Source organism: Arvicola amphibius, chromosome 1 (assembly GCF_903992535.2).
Source record: "Arvicola amphibius chromosome 1, mArvAmp1.2, whole genome shotgun sequence".
Taxonomy (NCBI): domain Eukaryota; kingdom Metazoa; phylum Chordata; class Mammalia; order Rodentia; family Cricetidae; genus Arvicola; species Arvicola amphibius.
The window spans coordinates 103,036,821-103,062,299 of NC_052047.1; the positions used below are offsets into that span (position 1 = coordinate 103,036,821).

The window sequence follows — 25,479 nt, forward strand, 5'->3', positions numbered from 1 at the left end:
GCCGCCGGAGCGGGGCGCTGTGGCGCGCGCCGGGGCCGGAAATTCCCGCGGCCTGAGTGGTTGGCGGAGCCCTAGCAGAGAGCGCGGCCCTGCCTTCCTCCTTCCCGGGCCGGGCAGGGGCGTCCGACACCGCGAGGGACTGGCTGCCCGAGTGGGAGGGGGCGCTGCGGCAGCCAGCTATAGCCGAGCCTCGGCAAGCTGCAAGCGCCGACGACGGCGGCCGCTCCTCCGCAACCGCCCGGCGAGCCGCGAGCCCTCCCCCCCCCCCCCCCAGCGCCCCCGCTCGCGGCCTCCGCCCCCTGGCAGTCCCCGCCTCCTTCCCTCACACACCCCCCGGCCGCCCTGGCCCCAGGCCTTCCCGGCGCTCCTCCTCCCTCTCTCCAAACTCTGCTGAGAGCCGGCTGCTGCTGCTGTCCGCCTGCCTCGCTGTCTCCGGGGCGACTTCTCCTCCTCAGGCTCTCCTTTCACACACAGACACACACACACACACACATACACACACCCGCACGCGAGCGCGCGCGCGCTCTGGCTCGCTGGGCCGCCCCCTTTTCTCCAGCCCTGCTCACCCTCACCCTCACAATCCTTTAAACGCCGCCGTCGGGGGTGGACGGAGGATTGATGTCCCTTCAGCATCATGCAGCCGCCGCCGAGGAAGGTGAGGGCGCCGCTGGCGGGGGGCTTTGGAGGTTTGAGGGGTGGTGGTGCGTACAAAGAACGCGGCTGGGGCGACCGCTGCGCCCCCTCCCCCTTCCCACAAGGAGCCGTGACCGCTCTCGCCTCTTGGCTCGTCACTGAGTTGCCGCCTGCTCCGGGCAGGGGCTCGCGTGTGTGAGGTGCCTTTCCGATAGAGGGACTGCCAGTGCTTGTCCACCACACTAGGGGGGACACTCCCTCCACCCTAAACATTCACTAGAGGTTTTCGGGCATGCATATGTGTGTCTATCTGCATGGCAGTGCTGCCCAGTGCAAAGTGCATTCTTGGGGCTGCATGGAGGGAAGGCGGCAGAGCCCCTGAAGATTTGCAGAGCCTTGTGCGTGTGGATTTGTTTAGTCTGCGCCAGGTTCGAGCCCTCTAGTTGCTTGTCGACACCCCACCCATTGGCACATTTGCCGGGGGGGGGGGTTCAAGTCTAGCCCCAAGATTTGGCCTGTTTTTCCCACGGGGCTGCGGAAAAGAAGTTGGTACGGTCACCGCCCTCCCACTTCCCAAGGGAAAGTAAATTAAGGATTGACTGGTCCTGCTCCCCCCCCCTACCCGGCCAGCCCCGCCTCTGGCTAAGGGGCCAGGAAATCGGTGGAGCTTCCAGTTTGAAAGCCAGAACCTGGCAATGCGTGGCTTGAGCACTACCGCTGGGGTTTGTATGGCCTGGGTGGCAGTGACGGGCGCTCTGGGGCTTGCCAGCAGCTTCCCCGCTGCGCCGCCCTTTTTTACCTTCCCGGCGGCTAAGGCTGAGACCTTGTCTTTTTACATTTTTCAGATGGATACTAGATATCTACTTTGAGAAGTGGGGAGAGACAGTTATAGCCTCCCCTCGTGGGCAAACATTGGCCACACGAGTAACTAACTCATCGTCTGTCTTTCCTTTCCTTTCCCTTTCTTAATCTGGATTTCTTCAGTTAACTCTTTTCCCCACCCTTTCCGCCTTCACGTGTACCCAATCTCTCCATGTAGCTTTGCTCCAGTGGCCAGGATTCCACATACTCGTACACCAATTGCAACCCCCGGGAAGTCTCCAGCCAGCTAGCTTTGGCGGTTCTCACTGTTTGAAGTGGGGCTGCCACCTGGCCTGGCTTACTGGGTTAGTTTAAAAGCTCTGCATATGCTGGAAGGTCACTTTTTCAGTCTCCTTTGTGAGAAAGAGATTGTGATTTGATGCGCCCTCAGAGTGGAGGGCATCATTCTGAGATGGTGTGCTTTCTTGCAGTCATTATGGAATATATTATGTAGTTTATTCATGCATAGTATTTCATGATTGTGTAAATTTCAGTTGCTAGGTATTAGATACTGTATGGTTTCTTCCAACTATGGTTAATGCCTGTAGTTTTGAGAAGAAAGAAGACAGAATGACAGTTTGCACTCTTTAAACTGTAATTTTTATATTTTTGAATTTTTATTAGTTCCTGTTTTAGATTCTTTGGCTTTTTTCATTAATCGTAGTTAAGTAGTAAAACTAGGTGGCAAATAATTTTTTAGTCTTTAGGGAGAGGAAAACTAGAAGTATACATTCTAACAAATACTGTCTTTAAGTAATTTTTCTTGTTCAAATGGTAGTAAAAGCCTTTATAAATACATGCTATGTTTTAGGTGAAAGTTACACAAGAACTGAAAAACATTCAAGGTGAGCAGATGACAAAACTTCAAGCCAAACATCAAGCAGAATGTGATTTACTTGAAGATATGAGGTAAGATTACAGTAAAGAGTTGGAGAGCTGCTTTATCTGCCACTGAGGACCTTTGAGTTGTCAAGACCCAGGATCTGATGATGGAATTTCCTTTTGGATTTCCTGCTTTCAGGCTGCAGATTTTTGACTCAGCTGCAAGTTAGAACTGGAACTAACAACAGTGCAAACTTTTCCTCAGTGTACACGTACTATTGAAAAATAAGGGCCTCAAGAGCCTATCAGTCAGTTTGTAATCACTCAACTGAAAAATTTTACATCTTTTCACCAAGTTGTAAGTTATTTATTGGCTTTAACAATTCTACAAAGACTTTTAAACTGACACGTATGGTTAATATCTTAGATGAACTAGTCACCCCAGATAATTTAACTGTTAAAACATGGCAAGTATAACTTTGTCCAAATGCACAATTCAGTGAGAAATATTTGTCATATTTTATTAAAGTAACTTATACGCATAATCAGGGGAACTGTGAATTTAATAGATAACATTGCACTAATACTGTGAAAATGAATGTTGTAACTGAGCATAGTAAGATGGACATGGTGGCACATATCTGAAATCCCAGTAATCCCAGCTCTCTGGAGGCTGAGGTAGGAGGAGTACAAGTTCACGGCCAGCCTGGGCTACAAAGGGAAACCCTTTTTCAAAAAAAAAAGTGGATATTATAAATAAGAACAGAAAGTAGGAATTATTTTATTAAAGGAAGTGCCACATTTTCCCCCCACTTTCTTACTTTTATGGGGCAGGATCTCTCTGTTGTAGTCCTGGCTATTCTGGAACTCACTGTGTGGACCATGTTGGGTGAAACTCAGAGATTCTTCTGCCTCTACCTCCCAGTGCTGGGATTAAATGTGTATACCATCTGGCTAGAGAGATGGCTCAGCAATTAAGAGCACTGGTTGCTCTTCCAGATGACCTGAATTCAATTCCCAGTGTCCACATGACAGCTTACAATTGTCTGTAACTCCAGTTCCAGGGGACCTGACGTCCTCACACAGACATACATGCAGACAAAATACCAGTGCACATAAAATAAATAAGTCATTAAAGGAAAAAATGGTGTGCACCTCCGTGCCTGGCCTGTCACCTGTAGTGCAAATTGACAGTTCAACAAATATTTTTGTAATGGATAAAAGATGATTTGAATGTTCAAATAGAGCAGCTCCAATTCTTACTCCCTTTCTTTCTGGCTTGCTTGCTTGCTTGCTTCCTTCCTTCTCTTCCTCCCTCCTTCCCTCCCTCCCTTCCTCCCTCCTTCCTTCCATTCATTTATTTAGTTTCTTGGTTTTTTGAGACAAGGATTCTCTGTGTGACAGCCTTGGCTGTCCTGGAACTTGCTCTATAGACCAGGCTGGCCTCTACCTCCCAAGTGTTGGGATTAAAAGTGTGTGCATCACTGTCCAGCCCAATTCTTATTCTTTTTGTTTGTTTTTTTTTGTCTTTCGAGACAGGGTTTCCCTGTAGTTTCTAGAGCCTGTCCTGGAACTAGCTCTTGTAGACCAAGCTGGCCTCGAACTCAGAGATCCGCCTGCCTCTGCCTCCCGAGTGCTTGGATTAAAGGCGTGTGCCACCATCGCCTGGCCAATTCTTATTCTTAAAATTATCAATGCCGGGTGGTGGTGGCGCACACCTTTAATCCTAGCACTTGGGAGGCAGAGGCAGGTAAATCTCTGTGAGTTCGAGGCCAGCTGGTCTACAAGAGCTAGTTCCAGGACAGGCTTCAAAACTACAGAGAAACCCTGTCTTGAAAAACAAACAAACAAACAAACAAACAAAATACAGTTATCAAATTAGAATTAAAACTGTAAATCATAAGGTAGCTATTTTCCATAGATCCTGACATGTTTCATGACAAACATATATTGTTAGGATAAAATTATGTATGTTTTAGATAGCTGAGCTGTTTATGGCTCAAAGATTTTAAAGAGTTTTTCCCCCTCATGCTTACTTTAGATACTTTTTATGAACATTTCTTCTATACTACTGTCTTTTTAGGATTTCTAAGGCATATAAATCTGTTTTCGTTTATTTTGAATATACCAGGGTTGATTTTCTGACTGGAAATAGCATTATTTCAAATCTGAATTTGTTTCTCTTTTAAAATAATTTTTTTTGTGTATATGTGTATATCTTTGTGTGTTTATCCCATGTATATGTAGATACACATGTATGTCTTTGTGTGTATGTGCCATGTGTATGTAGATACATATGGAGCTTGAAAAAAGTGTTGAATCTTCTGGCATTAGAGTTGCAGGCAGCTGTAAGTCACCTGATATGAGTACTAGGAACTGAATTCAGGTCTTCTAGAAGATCAGAAAGTGCACTTAACCACTGAGCCATCTTCTTGTTTCTCTTTTTGTTTTATTTTCTTCATATGGGCTTGTGGTAGGGGTGCAGGTATTTGCTTTTTTTTTTTTTAAGATTTACTTACTTACTTATTTATTATGTATGTGGTGTTCTACCTGCATGTATGCCTTCAGACCAGAAGAGGGCACTAGATCTCATTATAGATTGTAGTGAACCACCATGTGCTTGCTGGGAATTGAACTCAGGACCTCTGGAGCAGCCAGTGCTTTTAACCTCTGAGCCATCTCTCCAGCACCCAGGGTGTTTGTTTTAAGTTGCATTGGTCATTGAATCCCAAGGCCTTGTATACATACATTCACAGCTTCCACACGTAAGTTTTTGAATTAAAAAATTCCTCTGTAAGATACTAAAACTTGATATGATTAAAAATTCAGTTTTAGACATCTGTTAAGCCTACTAAGATATTTCATAAAAATCTCTAGATAAAAGAAGTAATCAATTTTTGGAAAGATTTCAGGAAGGAAAAGTTAGTGTATAACTAGAGATCTTTTGTGGTGTGGCATATCATGAAGTCTCATTGATGGTGTCATCTAAGGACCTCTTGATTTCATGTTTCTCCTTTTTGTTTGTACCATACTGCAAGAGCTTAAGGTCAAGAGTCATTCAGTCTTGGATTTCTGTTCAAACTCTTACTTACTAGCCATGCTGACTTTTGAAAATTGACTCAATCTTTCTAAACTTTAGTTTTCTCATTTGTAAAAGGGACAATAATACCTTTCATTCTTAAACGCTGTGCAGATCAAATGATAGTACATACAGATGCTACAAAAATTAAGTTTGATATTGATTGTTGCTCTTGCTGTTGCTACTGTTTGAATTCTTTCTAATTCATCTGCTCTCCTTTGCATCATTACAGCAATATTCTAATTATCACAGCAGTATCTTTGTGTTTTCCTTTCTTCAATCTCTCTTTAGTAGTCTGTCTTCCACATCGTAATTAGTTCCTCTTTCTGTGGCCTAACACCTTGTCGTAGTATAATGACTGTAAACTTCCTTTTCTGGTTTAACTCTTAGCATTTTATGCATCCTTTTTCTTTGGCCACTCAGGACCTCTAACCGTCTGTACACTGTACAGCTGTGCTTTTCTTCCTCCTCCTCTTTTTTTTTGCATTATCATGCAAGTTTTTGCTATGGAGCCTGGGCTGATTTGGAACTTAACCCTGTCAGCAAGATTAACCATGAATTTGTGACCAATCAATCTACCTGTTTCTGCTTCCTGGGGACTGGGATTGCAGGTTTCTCTGTGTAATCTTGGCTGTCCTGAAGCTTGTTTTTTTTTCTTTTATTTATTGAGCTCTACATTTTTCTCTGCTCCCCTCCCTGCATCTCCCCTCCCTCTTCAACCTTCCCCCAAGGTCCCTATGCTCCCAATTAACTCAGGAGATCTTGTCTTTTTCTACTTTCTACTTCCCATGTAGATTAGATCTATGTAAGTTTCTCTTAGTGTCCTCATTGATATTTAAATTCTCTGGGATTGTGGTTTGTAGGCTGGTTTTCTTTGCTTTATGTTTAAAAACCACCTATGAGTGAGTACATGTGATAATTGTCTTTCTATGTCTGGGTTACCTCACTCAAAATAATGTTTTCTAGCTCCATCCATTTTCCTGCAAAATTCAAGATGTCCTTATTTTTTTCTGCTGTGTAGTACTCCATTGTGTAAATGTATCACATTTTCCTTGTCCATTCTTCGGTGGAGGGGCATTTAGGTTGTTTCCAGGTTCTGACTATGACAAACAAAGCTGCTATGAACATAGTTGAGCACATGTCCTTGTGGTACAATTGAGCATCCTTTAGATATATACCCAAAAGTGGTATTACTGGGTCTTGAGGAAGGTTGTTTCCTAATTTTCTGAGAAATCACCACACTGACATCCAAAGGGGTTGTACCAGCTTTCATTTCCACCAGCAATGCAGAAGTGTTCCCTTTTCCCACAACTTCTTCAACATAAGTTGTCATCAGTGTTTTTGATCTTGGCCATTCTTACAGGTCTAAGATGGAATCTCAGAGTTGTTTTGATTTGCACTTCTCTGATGACTAAGGATGTTGAACATTTCCTTGAGTGTCTTTCAGCCATTTTAGATTCCTCTGTTGAGAGTTCTCTGTTTAGGTCTGTACTCCACTTTTTTATTGGATTAAGTAATCTTTTGGTGTCCAATTTCTTGAGTTCTTTGTATATTTTGGAGATTAGACCTCTGTCTGATATGGGGTTAGTGAAGATCTTTTCCTGTTCTGTAGGCTGTTGTTTTGTCTTGTTGACCATGTCCTTTGCTTTACAGAAGCTTTTCAGTTTCGGGAGGTCCCATTTATTAATTGTATCTCTCAGTGTCTGTGGTGCTGGGGTTATATTTAGGAAGTGGTCTCCTGTGCTAATGCATTCAAGTGTATTTCCCACTTTCTCTTCTATGAGGTTCAGTGTGGCCTGCTTTGTGTTGAGGTCTTTGATCCATTTGGACTTGAGTTTTGTGCGTGGTAATAAATATGGGTCTATTTTCAATCTTCTACATGTTGATATCCAGTTATGCCAGCACCACTTGTTAAATATGCTTTCTTTTTTCCCTTTGATATTTTTTGCTTTATCAAAGATCAGGTGTTTGAAGATGTGTGGATTGATATCCAGGTCTTCGGTTTGGTTCCCTTGGTCCTCCTGTCGGTTCTTATGCCAGTACCAAGCTGTTTTCAGTACTGTAGCTCTGTAGCAGAGTTTGAAGTCAGGGATTTTGATGCCTCCAGAAGTTCTTTTATTGTACAGGATTGTTTCGGCTATCCTGGGTTTTTTGCTTTTCCATATGAAGTTGAGTACTGTTCTTTGGAGGTCTTTGAAGAATTTTGCTGGGATTTTTCTGGGCATTGTGTTGAATCTGTAGATTGCTTTTGGTAAGATTGCCATTTTTACTATGCTCATTCTGCCTACCCAAGAGCATGGGATATCTTTCCACTCTGAAGCTTGTTTTATAGACCAGGAGAACCTCAATCTGCCTACTTTTACCTCCTGAGTGCTGAGAGTAAAGGCTTGTACCATTACTGCCTGACTGATCATGGCAACTCTTATAAAAGAAAGCCTTTAACTGGGGCTTGCTTATTGTTTCAGAGGTTTAGTCATGGACTGCATGGGGAGCATGGTGGTATGTAGGCAGACATAGTACTGGAAAAGTAGCTGTGAGTTCTACATTTGGATCTACAGGCAGTAGAGAGAGACACACACAGACAGTCAGGCGCTGGATCTGGCTTGGTTATTTGAAACCTCAAAGCTTACTCCTAGTGCTGTACACCGACAAGGCCACACCTACTAATTCCTCCCAAGTAGTGCCACTTCCTGATGACTAAGCATTCAAATATGTGAGCCTGTGAGGCCATTCTTTTCTTTTTTCTTTTTGGTTTTTAGAGACAGGGTTTCTCTGTATAACAGTTCTAGCTGTCCTGGAACTCATTTTGTAGACCATGTGGCCTTGAACTCATGGAGATCCTCCTGCCCCTGCCTCCAGAGTGCTGAGATTAAAGGTGTGGGGCACCGTCACCCAGTGTGTGACTGTGGAGGTGAGAGGCTGAAGTTAGGTATTTTCTTCAGTTGTTTTCTATCTTATTCACTTTGTATGTATGGTGTGTGTGTGTGTGTGTGTGTGTGTGTGTGTGTGTGTGTGTTTGTGTGTGAAGGCCAGAGGTGGTTGTCAGGTATTTTTCTTAATCATTTCTACTTTATTTGCTGAGAAGTAGGTTCTCTTGCTGGACCCCAAGGTCACCAGTTAGGCTGGTCTATATCAACTTGCCACAGGGATCCTCCATCTCTGGGTTTACAGACAAACTGCCATGCCACCTTGGCTTCTTTATGTGGGTGCTGGGGAATCTGAACTCTAGTCCTCATGCCTGGCATCTCTTCAGCCCCTCTCCATCTTATTGTTTGATGCAGAGTCTCTCACTGAGCCTGGAACCCATTGATTAGCTTGACAGGCTGGCCAACAAACCCCAGGGATCTTCTTGTCTGCCATTTTCTGGGCAAGCACCACCACAGCCTACTTTTACATGTGTGTTGGAGATCTGAACTCAGGTCTTCATCTTTCATGGCCCCATTACTGTGCTTTTTGACATAAAGTATATTTATTATATATAAAATGTATCTGGGCATGGTAGTATATGTCTGTAATTCCAGCATGTGGGAGGCTGAGGCAGGAGAATTGCTATGAGTTTAAGGCCACCCTAGACTACCAATTTATGCTACCGAGTGAGACCCTGTCTCAGAAAAACCAAAACCAACCTAACAAATAAATAAAAATTTAAATGCAGATTCTGGTGTATCAGGCTTTAGCAGAATATTTTAAAGGAGTCAGTGCACTGTTTTTTTTTTTTCATTCTCATAAAATTGTAAGTACCATATACTATTACCTGCTAAAATACCCTTTTAGGTCTCTCAGTCTCTGTCTGATGTAAGAGATTTAGTTTTTGGTTCAAAGATGCTTTTGGTTTGCAGACTCACTCTTGTGAAATAAAGTGGGAATGCCTGTGTTACCAGATACTGCTATACAATTTAACTTCTACTTACACAGAACAAACAAAAGTGCTCAAGATTTTTTGTAGTTTCATGTGATAGGAAAAGCGCTATAGTCCCTCTGTGGAAACACTATACCTTATTGAGCGTGACAGTTATATTCATGAGTGTCCTTAAGAATGCATTTTACACTGGGCGTGGTGGATGGTACACTTCTTTAATCCCAGCACCTTTTAAAATTTATTTTTAAATAAATGTATACCTACCTGCCAGAATTGGGCACCACCACCATATGGTTGCTGGGAACTAAATTCAGGACCTCTGTAAGAACAGCTGGTACTCTTAACCACCGAGCCATCTCTCTAGCCCAAAAGCTGAGGATCTTCTCAGATGCGGAGAGCCAAACTGCTCTCTCCTCCTGAGACAGGGTTTCCCTGTGTAACAGTCCTGGCTGTCCTGAAACTCCCTTTGTAGACCAAATTGGGCTCAAACTCACTGCGATCCTCCTGCCTCTGTGAAGCACAATTAATAAAACTCAGAGATAGATATTGGAGTTCAACCAACTCAGAGAGATATTAGTGTTTAACCTGAATTCAGAAAAGCAAATCAGCCAGCCACTCTTACTTCTACCTCAGTCTAAAATGGTGATCCTGCCTCAGAATGAGATTGTGTCTGAGAGTGATTTCCTCCCATTTTTTATTCTTCTCTAGTACTGGGATTAAAGGCGTGCACCACTGGGATTAAGGGCATGTACTGCCTGGTTTCTATGGCAACTAATGTGACTATTAGGATTAAAGGTATATGTTATTGCCTAGTTATATGGGGCTGTTTCACTCTCTGATCTTCAGGCAAGCTTTCTTTATTAAAATACAAATGAAATGCCACTACACCTCTGCCTCCCAAGTGTTGCGATTAAAAGTGTGTACCACTACTACCTGGCTAATTTCAGCATTTAGAGGCAGAAAGCAGGCAGATCTCTTGAGTGTGAGGTCAGCATGGTATATATAAAGAGTTGCAGGACAGTCAGGGCTATGTAAAGAGACCCTGTCTCAAAAAACAAACAAGCCAGGGTTGGTGGTTTACACCTTTAATCCTAGCGTTTAGGAGGCAGAGGCAGGCCAGCTGTGAATTCTAGGACAGCCAGGGCAGTTGCAGAGAAACCCTGTCTTGAAAAAACGAAAAACCAAACCAAACAAAAACACCCACAAGCAAACAAGAATACATTTTAAGCCAGGCATGGTGTAGTGGACCATGCCTCTAATCCTATTATTTGGGAAGCAGAAGCATGAGGATCTCTCTGAATTTGAGGCCGTCTTGGTTTACAGAGTAGTCCCAGGTGAGCTAGGGTTACATAGTGAGACACTGTCTCAAATAAAACAAGTACCAAAATACCCAAGAATCAAACATTTTTAAGATCTTGTTATGGTAGCACATATCTTTATTTTAAGCATTTGGGAGATTGCAGAAGCTTGGAGTCATCCTGGACTACATAATGAGTAGTTTAAAAACAAACCAAAAGCTTTTAAACCCCCAAACAAACACATTTACTTGGAGGCACTCTGGGCTACACTGTTAGCAAAACTAGGGGTTGGAAAGACGACTCAGTGAGAACATTTACTGTTAATACAGAGGGCCTGGGTTCTATTCTCAGTACCAGCACTGTGGATTATAACCTTTGGTAACTCTGTTCTGGTGGATCTGACATCCTGTCTGGCCACTGTGGGCACTGTATACGTTATGCCCATACACTCAGGCAAAACACTCATGTATATATACTATATATATACATTTCATTTTATTTAGTATAAAATAAATAAGTCTTTAAAAAACAGAACCAAATAGTGCATTTTACAGAAATGTTTCATTTCCACAGGAAGACCTAAGATGGGATTGTTTTTATTTTGTTCATAAGCTCACTAAAGCCTATAAAATACTTCAGATAAGCAAGACAAGTTATTCATCTTAGGAAAATAAAACAAGGACTAGATAGTTGACTTAGCTGTTAAGAGTACTTATCGCTCTTGCAGAGCACCCAGCTTTGGTTTCTAGCACCCACACAATGGCTTCCAGCCATCTGTGACTCCAGTAGACTCTTCTAACCACCATGGGTACTCCATGCTTGTGGTGAACATACACACATGCAGGCAAGACTCTCATACTATAAATCTTAAGAAACAAAACCCCACTTCACTATAGGTTTGTCCATTGGCTCTGTAGGACTTGCTTGTTAGCAGGAGTTTGATCCCTGGCACACACATGTGACCTTCGCGTGCCTGTCTTGGAACCTGCAGGGGAGAGTAGATTGATAGATCGATTTGTAAGTTCACTTATCGTAAGCAAGCAGCTGTTTAGAAATGCCTGAAGTCAAGATCTGTCTTGTGAGCTTTGCATGGTGGCACATGCCTTTAATACAATGCTCAGGAGTCTGAGGCAGGTGGATTTCTATGAGTATGAGTCCAGTTTGGTTTATACAGGGAGCTATAGGCTGGCCAGCTAAGGCTACACAGCAAGACTCTTGTCTCAGAAACCAAATGAAATAAAACAAAAATATGTCTTGGGTACAGTTATGCTGGACAGAATGCTTTAAACTAGGTTCACCTAGGAGAGATGATTTTCAGTTAAGAGCATCGATAGAAGACCCGGATTCTATTTCCTGCACCCACTTTGGGGCTCACAGCCTTTTATAACTACTGTTCTGGGGGATCTGTGCCTTCTTAAGTCCTCTCTAGGCCCAGCATGCGTGTGGTATAACAGACTTAAATTCAGGCAAAACATTCAAACACAATATATGTATGTGTATATATATAATTTATTTATATATAATTTATATATAATTTTAAATAAATATTTTAATTTTTAAACCTTTAGAAAGTGTAAGGTTATGTGTGTTTTTTAATATCCCATATTAAATGTATTGTGATTTGGTAAACACACTAGTAGATATGTCTCCATTATGGATCTTCAGATTTTGAATATCTGTGAATTTATTTGGAGATGAATACTGTAGACACTTTAATTTGATTTTCTTTTAATCCTGACTTACAACTATTATGATAATCTTATTTTTCAGAGTGTCTCCCTATTTACCTAAGCTAATACAGAAGTAGCTCTGTATTAGTAGCAGGCGACTTTTGGTACATTGAAAGATAGCTCTCAAACAAAGCAGTTACTTTAAGTAGTAGAATACAATATTTCCTGCTTAAAAAACAGTTTAGGCTTCTGGTTCTCTTTCTCTCTCTTTCCCTCCAATACAAGTTGAGCAAGTTGAGCCTGCTTAACAGTTTTTGGATTTTGGAGCATTTCAGTTTATTCAGATATTATAAGACCCAAGTGGAAAAATTTTAAATTGTTTTTGAGATTGGATCTTACACTGTAACCCAGGCTGGTCTTGAACTCATGGTAGTCTTCCTGACTTTCCTTCCAATTGTTGGAATTCTAGGCATGGGTTATTGTGTCTGGCTTCTTTTTCTTTCTAATATAAAGGAATGAATGAAAAGTAAGAATGTTTTTCTTTGTTTTTTTTTTGAAAGGGTCTTATTGAGCCTTTGAAATAGCTGAGTAGGTCAGGTGGTGGTGGTGCACACCTTTAATTCCAGCACTTGGGAGCAGAGACGGGGATCTCTGTCCGTGAGTTTGTGGCTAGCCTGGTCTACAGAGTGAGTTCTAGGAAAGCTAGGGCTGCTACACAGAGACACCTTGTCTTGAAAACCCCAAAATAGCTCAGTAGTTGATTCCTGCCAAGTCTAAGGACTTGAGTTCCATCCCTGACCAACTCTTCCAAGTCCAGAATGGCCTGGGGACTCCCTGTGTAGTTAAAGATGTTGACCTTGACCTGATCTCCCACCTCTGCTTCCCTAGTGCTGGCTTTATAAGCCTGCACACCATGCCCCATTTATACAGATGAAGTTTTTATGGTTTTAAAAGAAACTAAAGGACAACCCTAAGATATGAGATGTAAATAGAAGAATTTTATGCTTGATGTAACAGGTTCCCACCACATTCCCTTCTTATCTTCTGGAATTTGGGGGAGGAGGCCAATTATGACAGCCTTCCTTTGCTGTCCTCCCTTCTCATTTCTTTCAGGGTGGATTTTGAAGCACATGTGTTGGGAGTGAAGTATGAAAAGGACAGGGAACTCATTTGTTGTTAATCAAGGACATTCCATTCTTTGGGGAGATTTCATACTGATGCATTTCCTGTTGAAATTTACTGTCAATAGTGGACAAACATATTTTACTTTTTGTTGTTCATAGCCTGTTTTACTCCCCCCCCCCACACACAGGGTTTCTCTATGTACCCCACCCCGTGCTGTCCTTGAACTTGTTCTCTTTGTTCTGTAGTCCAGGCTGGCCTCAAACTCTGCCCCCAGTGCTGGGGTTAAAGGCGTGCACCATCATTGCCAGGCACCTGTGCACACTTATTTTACTGTTTTGTATTTATTTATTTCTTTGCCTGACCACCTGAGTTTGGTCCCAGGGACTAACAAGGCAGAAGGAGAAAAAAGTGTGCTGGGCACTCGCCTATGTTCCACCCCCTTTTTTTTAATTTTTAAAAATGTTGTTTTATGTACATTGGTATTTTGCCTCCATGAATGAATCTTGTCACCCAGATGTTTTTTGTTTTGTAAGCTTTGAAATAAAATAATCCCAATTAAAAACAAAATATAAATTTGGGTATTATGAAAAAGTATCACTAGCTGGGCAGTGGTGGTGCATGTTTTTAATTTCAGCACTTGGGAGGCAGAAACTCACAGAGTCAGGCGGATCTCTGTGAGTTTGAGGCCAGCCTGGTCTACAGCCAGAGCTGTTACAGAGATAAACTGGACGAGAGAGAGAGAGAGAGAGAGAGAGAGAGAGAGAGAGAGAGAGAGAGAGAGAGAGAGAGAGAGAGAGAGAGAGAGAATTCTTGGAGAAGGGGAGAAGGGCCCTTTCAACTTCAGATGGGCTGATGACCCAGCAAGGGGTGATCAGGGACTACCCCTTCCAGCTCTTCTGGCCGGCTTCTCATACCTCAGGTTTTAAAGACCCTATAGTCAAAAAAAAAAAAAAAAAAAAAGATACTGTGTCTGTGGTTACAAGAAAACCATTGGAATATTTATGTGCCCTGGATTATATTTTATCGATACTTGTTTTTTTCTCTGATGACTAGGAGGTGGGGGCAGTCATAGAGACTCTGTTGTGTATCTTTTTCTCTGTGTTTTGAATTTTTAAGTGGGTGAATATTACCTACTGTCCAGATTGAAATTGAGTGACCTAATAATATTGGTAAATGTTTTACTGCATGTCTGTTAAACGTAATGTTCTTAAGTATTTATAGCAGCTGTTGCTGAAATTTAACCTTTGGCATATAATTATACTAGTGAAGTTATTTTCTTTCTTTCTAGTGAAGTGAGTTCCTTCCTTCTTTTCTTCTTCTTGAACTTATGGCTGTCCTGAGCCTATCTCCCAAGTGTGGGGGTTTCAGGTGTGTGCTACCATGGTGGGCTAATAGTTATTAAAATTAAATTATGTTTACCTGTTTATTTTTTCTATATTTTGTGTATAATGTGCATTGTATATATGCACTTTTTTGCAAGTATATGAATGCATGTGTATTTGAGGGTGAGGATGTGTGGACATGTACATGTGTGAGCATGCATGTGGAGGCCCAGTGTTAATGATGGGAATCATCCTTAATTGTTCTTCTGCCTTATTCTTTTGAGACGGTCTCTCAGTCAAACCTAGAGCTGGCTGATGTTGTTTGTCTTGTAAGCCAGTGTGCTCTAGGGATCTTTTATCTCTGCCTTCTAGGTCTAGAATTCCAGGGATCTGCCATGCCCTCACCCTTTATATGGTTTTCTGGAGATCCAAACTCTGGTACTTATACTTGCTCAGCAAACACTTAGACTGCTGAACCATCTTTCGAGCCCCCACATTTATTTGTTTGTTTTTATCTTATATACATAGCGTGTTAATGAGCAAACACATGATAGTATGCATATAGAAGTCAAATGACAACTCAAGGGAATCAATTCTCCCCTTCAACCATGTGGAACTAAAGGGTCCCAACTCGTTGTCAGGCGGGACTGTGACACCAAGTGCTCTTACCACTGAGCTTTCTTGCTGGTCCCAAACTAATTTTTGATGGAAAATAAATCAGAGCCATTTGTATTGGTACATGTCTGTAATCGTAGTACTCAGGCTGAAGCATAATTGTTGATTTAAGGCTAACCTTAGCTATCTCTGAACTCCTTCCTTCCTTCCTTTTTTCCTTCCTTCCTTCCTCCATTCCTCTCTCCCTTCCTCCCTTCCTTTCTGTTTTAAAAAAGAACATACTGTGGTTTCCTCTGGAGGGTAAAGGTGGGACTTGATTACTTGATTAGGGAGTGCCATAAAGGAACTGTTTGGAATTTTACCCTCATATCTTGACTGGTATTTAAGTATATAGCTATATGATTATCAAAGGTATAATAATTTATACACAATATTGGTATACATAGTTGTATGTAGTTTTTCTAGACATGGTAAGAAAACATTGGACTGGATGCTAAAAGATTTAGGAGCAAGTGTTTTTAGTGTGTATAGTTTGCACTAATTTGTTACACTTTGCACCAAAAGTAAAATGGATGAATGGATGGCTAGAGAGATATATGTGATAAAGCCAGTATTATGAAGTGTTATGGCAGAACTTAGGTAGTGATTATATGGGTGTGAAATACAAAATTATTTTGTTTTGTGCTTGGAAAATTTCACAGTTATCTGTTGAGACTTTCTTTTGATCTCCCTGTTTGTGTTTGGGAATTAAAGTGAAGCAAAACCACCTGTAAAACATTAAAGTAAATTAGTACTGAAAATTACTAAATTATAGCTGGGCGGTGGTGGTGCACAACTTTAATCCCAGCACTCAGGAGGCAGAGTCAGGCGGATCTCAGTGAGTTTGAGGCCAGCCTGGTCTACAGAGCTAGTTCCAGGACTGCAGCACTGTTTCACAGAGAAACCCTGTCTCAAAAAGCTAAACTTAAAAACGGGGGGCTGGGGGGGAAGGAATCACTAAATTACACAACAACAATGATTGTTGTATGTAACAAAGGGAGTAAGGCTAGGTGTAGCTCACTTGTACTATGTATGCCCAATAGGTATGAGACCCTGATTTTATATCCTAACTTGTGTATACTCTTCCTCCTACTTCCCCACCATGTCTGGCTTTATTCTGTTTAATATGTGAAACAATATTTTTCTATTTCAAATTTCACTACTGAGCATTCTAGCACTCATGTTTTAAATTAATGACTTGATTTTGAGACAGGGTTGAGGCTGGTCTTGAACTTCCTTTGAAGCCAAGACTGGCCTGACACTCCTGTTCCTTATGCCTCTACCTCTGCAATGCTGGTATTACAGACAAGTGCCACAATGTGTGACTGTACTGGTTTTGCTCCCTCGTCTTTTTCTTGTTTAGTAGAGTGATAGCACCTTGTGTGCACCAGGTGTAAAGAGTACATGGTATTTCTCACTAATGCCAAGCATCCGGTCAAGTGAGCTGGGCTGGAATTACACATAGCCACTTGCTTCTGTATCTCAGCCTGCATTTAAGATGAGTTCTGTTTGTGGTTGAAAAATGGCAGCTGCTGAAAAGTTTTACATTTTTTAAAAGATTTATTTATTTATTGTGTATACAACGTTCTGCCTCCCATGTATGCCCACACGCCAGAAAAGGGCACCAGATCTTATTACAGATGGTTGTGAGCCAACATGTGGTTGCTGGGAATTGAACTCACGACCTCTGGAAGAGCAGCCAGTGCTCTTAACTACTGAGCGATCTCTCTAGCCCCAGGTTTTATACTTTTTACTTATAATTTGCAGCAGTAGTATTTACTAGGTCTTCCGGTATCTTGTTTGAGACATTGTAAAAAAGGAAGGTTATATGGTTGCTTTTAAAGAATTAAAAAGCTAGTCAGTTGTGGTACACACCTTTGATCCTAGAGGATGCAGAGGCAGTAGGAGCTCTGTGAATTCAAGGCCAATGTAGTGAGCCCCAGGACAGCTAGGAAGACATAGATCCTGTCTCAAAAACAAAATCTAAAACAAACAGAAAGGCTGTGACAAACCTTTTCTGCAGAGGATTCATTATCTTGGGGGACAGCTAGAAGTCTAGCTTATCAAAATAATGTCCTTTTTTTAGGGGGGGGGGAAGACAGGGTTTCTCAGTAGCTATGGAGCCAGTCCTGGAACTTGTTCTGTAGACTAGGCTGACCTTGAATTTACAGACATCCTCCTGTCCCTGCCTCTTGAGTGCTGGGATTAAAGGCGTTGCACCACCAGCACCTGGCTTAATGTGCCTTTTAAAATTTAGGTTTGATAAATATCCAAAATGTTTTTGTACAAATATACATGAAAAGGGGCTAGAAAGATGACTCAGTTTTTAAGAGTGCTTGCTGCAATAAAAACACGTGGACTAAAGGGTATATTGTATGGCTCCCTGTGCTGCACTACAGGTTTCACAGTGAAATTTTTCTTTATTTTCTATTCTCTTAAATTTTATTTCTTTTCTCTTAAATTTATTTATTTTGGGGGGAGATGGAGGTTGCAAGGGCAGAGGGCAGATATGAAGGAATGGGGAGACGAATGGGATCAAGATGCATGATGTAAAAGCCACAAAGAACAAATAAATAAATGCTGTGCTTCCAGAGGACCTGAATTACATTCCTAGTGTCCATGGTGAGTAGCTCACTCCAGATGCAGGGCTCACACGTCCTTCCAGAGGACCTGAATTACATTCCTAGTCTCCATGTTGAGTAGCTCAAGCTCACTCCAGATGCAGGGGTTACCATATCCTTCTCTGGCCTTTGGGTGCCTGTACTTACATGGCACACACATAGAAACATAAACATCAATAAAAATGAGTCTTGGAAAAAAAACAGTATGAAGGCTGGGTTGTTGTGGTACTTGGGAGGCAGAAACAGGCAGATAATGAGTTTGAGGCCAGCCTGGTCTACAGAGTGAGTTCCAGGACAGTTAGGACTGTTTGTTTGTGTAACTCTGTCTCGAAAAACCAAAAAAGAAAAACAAAACAAAACAACCAAAACAGTATGAAGTATGCTGGAAATTCCTTTCTTTACCTTTTTAATTTTTTGACCCTTTTAAAAAATGAACTTGCATTTTTCTTTACTTGGCAGGAACAATATCTATAAGTTTTATATACATTAATTTCAATTTAATTGAAAATTTCTGTGTCAGCATAAAGATGAATGCTTGTGGATATAAAAACACTGTATGAGAGAGATAAGTACCATGCATGGTGGTGCACACTTTTAATATCAGCATACAGGAAGCAGAGACAGGTGGATCTATGTGAGTTTGAGGCTACCCTGATGTACGTAGCACAATCTCTGGACATTCAGGGGAGGGAGAGGAGTGGGGATACAGAAATTCAAGTTTTTTATTTATTTTTTATTTTTTCATGTTTGATAGCTTTATTTTTTTATATTAAAAATTTCCACCTCCTCCCCTCCTCCCATTTACCTCCCCCTCCCCCCTCCACTCCTCCTCCCTCTCCTGTCCGAAGAGCAGTAAGGGTTCCCTGCCCTGAGGGAAGTCCAAGTTCCTCCCCCCACCCCCCCCATCCAGGTCTAGGAAGGTGAGCATCCAATCAGGCTAGGCCCCTCCAAAGCCAGAATGTGTACTTGGAGCCAAATCCAGTGCCATTGTCCTTGGTTTCTCAGCAGCCCTCATTGTCCGCCATGTTCGGGGAGTCCGGTTTTATCCCGTGCTTTTTCAGTCCCAGTCCTGCTGGTCTTGGTGAGCTCTGATTAGATCAGCCCCACCATCTTGGTGGGTGGGAGCACCCCTCACAGTCCTGACTTCCTTGCTCATGTTCTCCCTCCTTCTGCTTCTCATTTGGATCTTGGGTGCTCCGTCCCGTGCACCTGTCTCTATTTCCATCTATCGCCAGATGAAGGTTCTATGGTGATATGCAACATATTCATCAGTATGACTATAGGATCTGGCCTTTTCTGGCTACCTCTCCTCAGCTGCCCAAGGAACTAGCTGGGGGCATTTCCCTGGATACCTGAAAACCCCTCTAGAGTCAAGTCTCTTGCCAACCCTAAAATGTCTCCCTTAATTAAGATATATACTACCCTGCTCCCATATCCACCCTTCCTGTATCCCAACCATCCCATTCACCCACGCTCTCCCCATCCTCCCCTTCATATTTTTCTCTCCCCATCTCCCCTTACCCCCATCCCACCCTGCCCCCAAGTTCCCCCAGACCCAAAAAGATAAACATGGGATGTACTCACTCATAATTGGTTTCTAGCCATAAATAAAGGACATCGAGCCTATAATTCGTGATCCTAGAGAAGATAAATAAGAAGGTGAACCCAAAGCAAAACAGATAGTCATCCTCCTGGATAATGGAAGTAGTCAAGATTACCGGGCACGAATTGAAATTCAGGTTTTTCAATGCAGTGTCATTGTAGATGGAGCGGCCGGCTGTGGCCCACCACCTGGCTAGCTTTACCCAAAATAATTACACAGAAACTGTATTCATTACTGCCTGGCCCCTGGCCCGTTATCTGTAGCTTCTTATTGGTTGATTCTCATATCTTGCTTTAACCCATATTTAGTAATTTATATAGCACCACGAGAGGTGGCTTACCAGGAGAGATCTTAACCTGCGTCCATCTCGGAGAGGAGAAGCATGGCGACTGCATATGGCGACTGCCTGAAGCGTCTGCCCCCTGCCTTCTACCAAGCATTCTGTTCTGTCTACTCCGCCTACCTAATTTTCTGTCTCTTAAAGGGCCAAGGCAGTTTCTTTATTAATAATGAAAGTAACACATAGACACTCCTCCATCATGTCGTAAGATGAATAAGTGTTTTGGGAGTATAGATGATGATATTTGATCTAGAATCTGATTTCAGTTAGTGATTTCTGTTCTAAATTAAAACTGAGTAGATCTCATAAAAATGGAAGTTGGGTAAGTTTTCAGAAATGGTAAAACCTAACTTTTGTGTGTGTATGTTTAGTGTTTGTGTGTAGGTGGTTGCAAGGTGTGTGTGTGTGTGTGTGTGTGTGTGTGATGTCTTCCCCAGTGCTTTTCATGTTACTTTTGAGATAGTGTCTATCATTTAACATGGAGCTTACTGATTCAGCTAGACTAGCTGGCCAGTCAGTCCTAGTTTCTCCTGTCTCCATCTCCCCAGCACTTGGATTTTTCCTGAGTACTGGGAATTTTTCCTCATGTTTGTATGGCAAACTGAGCCATCTCCCCACTCCCAACACATTCAAAAAAGTTAGTGTTTTGGGGTTTTCAAACAGTAGGGACTTAAGAATGATAGTACTTACTGCTTTTTAATTTCTTGTGACATTATTGAGGATTTTGTTTATATACAGTAAAATTTATCTCCCTACCTTTTTGCTTTTGAGACGATTTCTTACTATTTAGGCCTGGCTAGTCTTGAACTTGATAGATAGACCATGTTAGTCTTGCACCCACAGAAATCTTTTGCCTCCCAAATGCTGGGAGTAAAGGCATGTGTTTTAATTAATTAATTGATTGATTGATTGATTATTTGATGAATTTTCTGGTGTTGGGAGTTGGACCCAAGGGCTTGGATTTTCTAGACAACTGCCCTACCACTGGGCTCATGTGCATGGTTCTTTTGATGTATTGCTTGGTTTCTTGGTTGAGAAAATACCTCCGTCAGATTGCCTGTGGGAAAATCTCTGATGCATTTTCCTGATTAGTGATTGATGTGGGAGGGCTGGGTTCACTAAGCAGGTGGTTCGGGGTTATATAAGAAAGCAGGCTTAGCAGATGGGGAGGAGCAAGCTAGTAATCAGTGTTGGGATTACAGGTATGTGCACCACGATACCAAGGCAGTGAGCATGTTTTACTTCTGGTTCTCCCCACTTCCCTTTTATTTAAAATGTTCTATTTATGTTTCTCCTGTTTTGGTTGTTTCTTGAATATGGTGTTTTTCTCCTATAGCATTTATGGGATATCAGAGATTGGCAGCCACAGTGGCTGCTGTTGTCTAGTTTTATAGTAGTTTCTTTAAGAGCAGGTTAGCATATATGAGTTTGAAAACAATTTTATTTTAGTGGCCATGCATGCATATCTGTTATCCTAGCTCTTGGGTGGTTGAATTAGGAAGGTTGTGATTTCAAGGCCCACCTGGACCTTGAAACACAGGACCTGGGGACACACACACACACACACACACACACACACACACACACTGCTGCTTTCTCCTTAGCCAGTCTAAGAGGCTGCTGCTTGCAGTACAGATTTGCATTTCTGCACCGATAGTCTAATAATTAGGAATTATGTATAATTTCTAATTCAGTTCTGTCTCCACTTCTTTAAAGTAGGAAAGAAACGCTCTCTCTCCCCAGCCCATGAGTTTTATGACTTAACTGCTGTGAAGAAATGTCCCTCCTTCATTTGAGACTTGCAGCCTCCCTTTTCGCTTGTTATCCAGGTGTCTTTCCTTTTGACTTATTTTCTGCTTATATATTGTATGTATCTGGTTTTGCTGTAGATCATAAGAACTTCTTTTCTCAATGTGTAAGCCTGTGGAAGTGCTTCTGCCTCAGTCTCCTGAGAGCTGGGAAGCTAGGTGTTAAACCACATGTCTGACTGTACATTTATGATTTTTTTTTCTTTTTTTTTTCCAGTCTTTATTAGTTTTTCATTTTATTTCTATTTATTACCTTTGGTTAGTTTCTGAGAAAGGGAGGATTTGAGCTTTTTTTTTTCCTGTCATTTAAGACTATAGTATTGCTGGGTCATAGTGTCCAACACCTTTAATCCTAGCACTTGGGAGGCAGAGGTAGGCAGATCTCTGTGAGTTCAAGGCTAGCCTGGTCTGCAGAGTGAGTTCCAGGATAACCAGGGTTGTTACACAAAGAAACCCTGTCTTGAAAACAAAAAAAAAGAGAGCGAGAGACTATAGTACTTTAAAATACACATTTTTGTTATGTTAGTATTTTTTATATTCAACTAGTCAAAATATTAAAACTAGATTTTAATTTTGTAATGTTGATGTGGAATATATTTTTACTTATTTAATAAATAAATTTATATTTACCATGTGCTGCTTGTTCTAAGTACTTTAAAAATGTACTAATTAATTTTTTATAATTCTATGAGGTAAGCTCTGTCTTTTACACTAGAACACATTCTGCACTGTGGAATCTCTTTGTATAGCCTAGACTGAGCTGGAAATCGTTTTGTAGCCCAGGTTAGTTTTAAACTTAGAATAATTCTGTAGCTTCCTCAGTGCTGGGATTGTAGACATGATTGTAGACAGAAGGATTCTGGCTTTATTGTCTTATTTTATTGTTAAGGAACTGAAGTATAGTCAGGAAAAATAAGGGGATCTAGTTCTTAAGAAACAAGAGTAGTTCCTATTTGTCATTGTATGTCTGTAGTAGCATTTGTAGGCCTTCTGTTAGTGAATCCTTTCGAAGCGGGGTTCAAGTCTCAATCTTTATGCTGACATACCTTATTTTGTTGTGCTTCAGAGTACTGTGGGTTGTTTTTGTTGTTGTTTTATTTGTTTTGTTTTTCAGAAACTTTGAGTCTGGATGTGGTAGTTCATGTCTGTAGTCTAGCTTTTTCGGAAAAGTCTCAGCCTACGAGTTTAAAACCAGCCTTGGCAATGAATTGTAGTGAGAATTCATCCCACAAAATAAAATGAGATACACTAAAGTAAAACAAAATAAAATTTTATTATTATTAATTATTATTAAAAATTTAATGAAAGGTTTGTGATAGCTAAATAAATTACTTGGTACTATTTGTCTAGAGGCTTGCCGCTTTGTGTCTCACTTTTTTTGTTTTGTTTTTCAAGAGAAGGTTTCTCTGTGTAACAGCTCTGGCTGTGCTGGAACTCGCTGGTCTAAGAACTCAAAGAACTTTAATCCCTGCCTGGGATTAAAGGCGTGTACCACCACTGCCTGTCTCAGTCATATATTGATAATTCTTGAAGTATTGACAACTTTCCAATTATTATTTATTTATATATTGCTCTGTAGCCATTGCTCCTTCATGGTACTATTATATCTGCTGTGAAGTACCATAACCTGTACCCACATCAAGTGTGTGTTCTGACTCTTCAACTGCTCTACTCATCAGCTGATGCCAGACTTTTTCATTCTCTGCTTCCCTACTCCAACTGTATTGAAAACAGCCACTTGAAAGGGAGGGTTGCATGTGTTTCACTTGAAGGCAAAAGCTAACGATGATTAAGATTAGTGGGTAAGGCATCTTGAAAGATAGCATTTGTGCCAAACAGCCAAACTGTGACTAAAAGGAAAAGTTGGTGAAGGAAATTTAAAATTGCCACTTCAGGGGACACAAATGATAGGAGAAAGGGAAGGCACAAAAGTTTCCATTGTCTGCTTAGATCAAATCTGATCACCAACTCCAGTTGGAATGGGACTGATGGATCATGCGACCAAACCCGTCTCTCTGAGTGTGGCCAACAGCGGGGGCTGACTGAGAAGCAAAGGACAATGGCTCTGGGCTCTGATTGTTCTTCATGGATGGGCTCTGTGGGAGCCTTCTCAGCTTGGTCGATCACCTTCCTGGACCTGGGGGGAGTTGGGAGGACCTTGGTCTTAGCATAGAGTGGGGAACCCTGATGGCTCCTTGGCCTTGAGAGGGAGGGAGGGGAGGTATGGGTGGAGGGGAGGGGAGGGAAGGGGGAGAAGGAGGGGAGAGAAAGGGGAGAAGGAGGGGAGGGAGGGGGGGAGGAGGAGGGAAGGAGATGGAAATTTTTAAATATAAAAAAAAATAAACCATGAGAAAAAAAAAAATCTGAATTGCCTTCATCCAAAGCCTTATCCAGAGCAACACCCTACTTCCTTGAGGTCTGAACACTGGCAGAGGTAAAAAAACTACAGAAGGAAAACTTGAATCCATCTAGTTAGCTCATGAAGTTTAAGAAGAAAGCATCTTTATGTTAATAAAAGAGAGTGTCCAGGAAAGCAGCAAATCCCCAGGGGGAAGCTATAGTATGCTGTTCAGAAGGTAGAGCTGAGACCACTGAAGAAGGCAGCCACAGTGACAGATTTTTGAGGCAAACAAAAAGCTTTATATTGGAGGACCCTAAGTTTAGTTCCTGTGTAGCTGGAGAGGTCAGACGGACTTGTTTAGGGACCACTGCAGATGGTGACCTTAAGTTGAAGTGAATAATTGCTTACCATTCTAAAAGTCCTGGGCCTTTAAGGATTACCTTATGTCTCTTCTGCTTTTTGTGGAGAGCTCTAAGTGAAGCAACAAAAAGCATTCGAATATTTCAAACTTACTGTTTGGATTTATTGTTCAGAAAAACAAATTTCTTTGACAGTATTACTGCTTAGACAGAGGTATAGTGGTGTATATCTGTATTTATAGCACTTGGCAGGTAGAGGCAGGAGGAGGGGGACTTTGAGGCCAGTCTGGGTTACTTGACAGGACCTAATCTAAACAAACAAACATGCAAAAAACTAAATATATATATTATATTATATTGTGCCTGTATATATATGCATATATATATATGTATATATGCATATATATACATATATATATATGCATATATATGCATTCACACATCCATAAGGATGGATCGATAAGTAAATACGTAGGATTGCTGTGTTTGTCCACAAGTCATCTAAGAGCTCTGAGAGTTATAAACAAGATTTTACTTTTTTTCATAATATTCACTTTGCAGCGTATACATTAAGGAATAATTTTTATTTTCAGGGCTTCTGATTTAAGAAGTACATTTTGTAGGCCATATCTGCTATAGTTAAATTCCCCTGGTGAATTTGAATAAAATAAAATGAATATTTTCTGTGAAGGATTCATTATTCTATGCCTTTTTTCCTAATGACTGGAGATTACATTGATGCAACAAATTAATTTTTTTTCCCTCAAGACAGGGTTTCTCTGTAGCTTTGGAGCCTGCCCTGGAAAAAGCTCTTGTAGACCAGGCTGGCCTCGAATTTACAGAGATTCACCTGCCTCTGCCTCCCGAGTGATAGGATTAAAGGCATGCACCACCACTGCCTGGCCTTGGTTTTGGAGACAGGGTTTCTTTGTGTATTAGCCCTGACTGTCCTGGGACTCACTCTGTTACCAGTCTGGCCTTGAAATCACAGAGATAGGCCTTCCTCTGGGATTAAAGGCATGTACCCCCTCGCCTGCTAACTTTTTGGTTTTTTTTTAAAGAAATTTCCAGTCAGCAACCATTA

The 25,479-nt window shown here is 41.6% G+C and overlaps 1 protein-coding gene across 2 annotated transcripts in view; it reads left to right on the forward strand.

The window, feature by feature from the left end:
• Nucleotides 1-374: 374 nt before the first annotated feature.
• Fchsd2 (FCH and double SH3 domains 2) overlaps nucleotides 375-25,479 on the forward strand; it is a 259,952-nt gene continuing 234,847 nt past the window's right edge. For both annotated transcript variants that reach the window (XM_038325845.2, XM_038325826.2), the window contains exons 1-2: nucleotides 375-655; nucleotides 2,306-2,403. In XM_038325845.2, coding sequence (XP_038181773.1) covers nucleotides 635-655; nucleotides 2,306-2,403 — 119 coding nt within the window. In that variant the 5' untranslated portion in view covers nucleotides 375-634. The remainder of the gene's footprint in view (nucleotides 656-2,305; nucleotides 2,404-25,479) is intronic.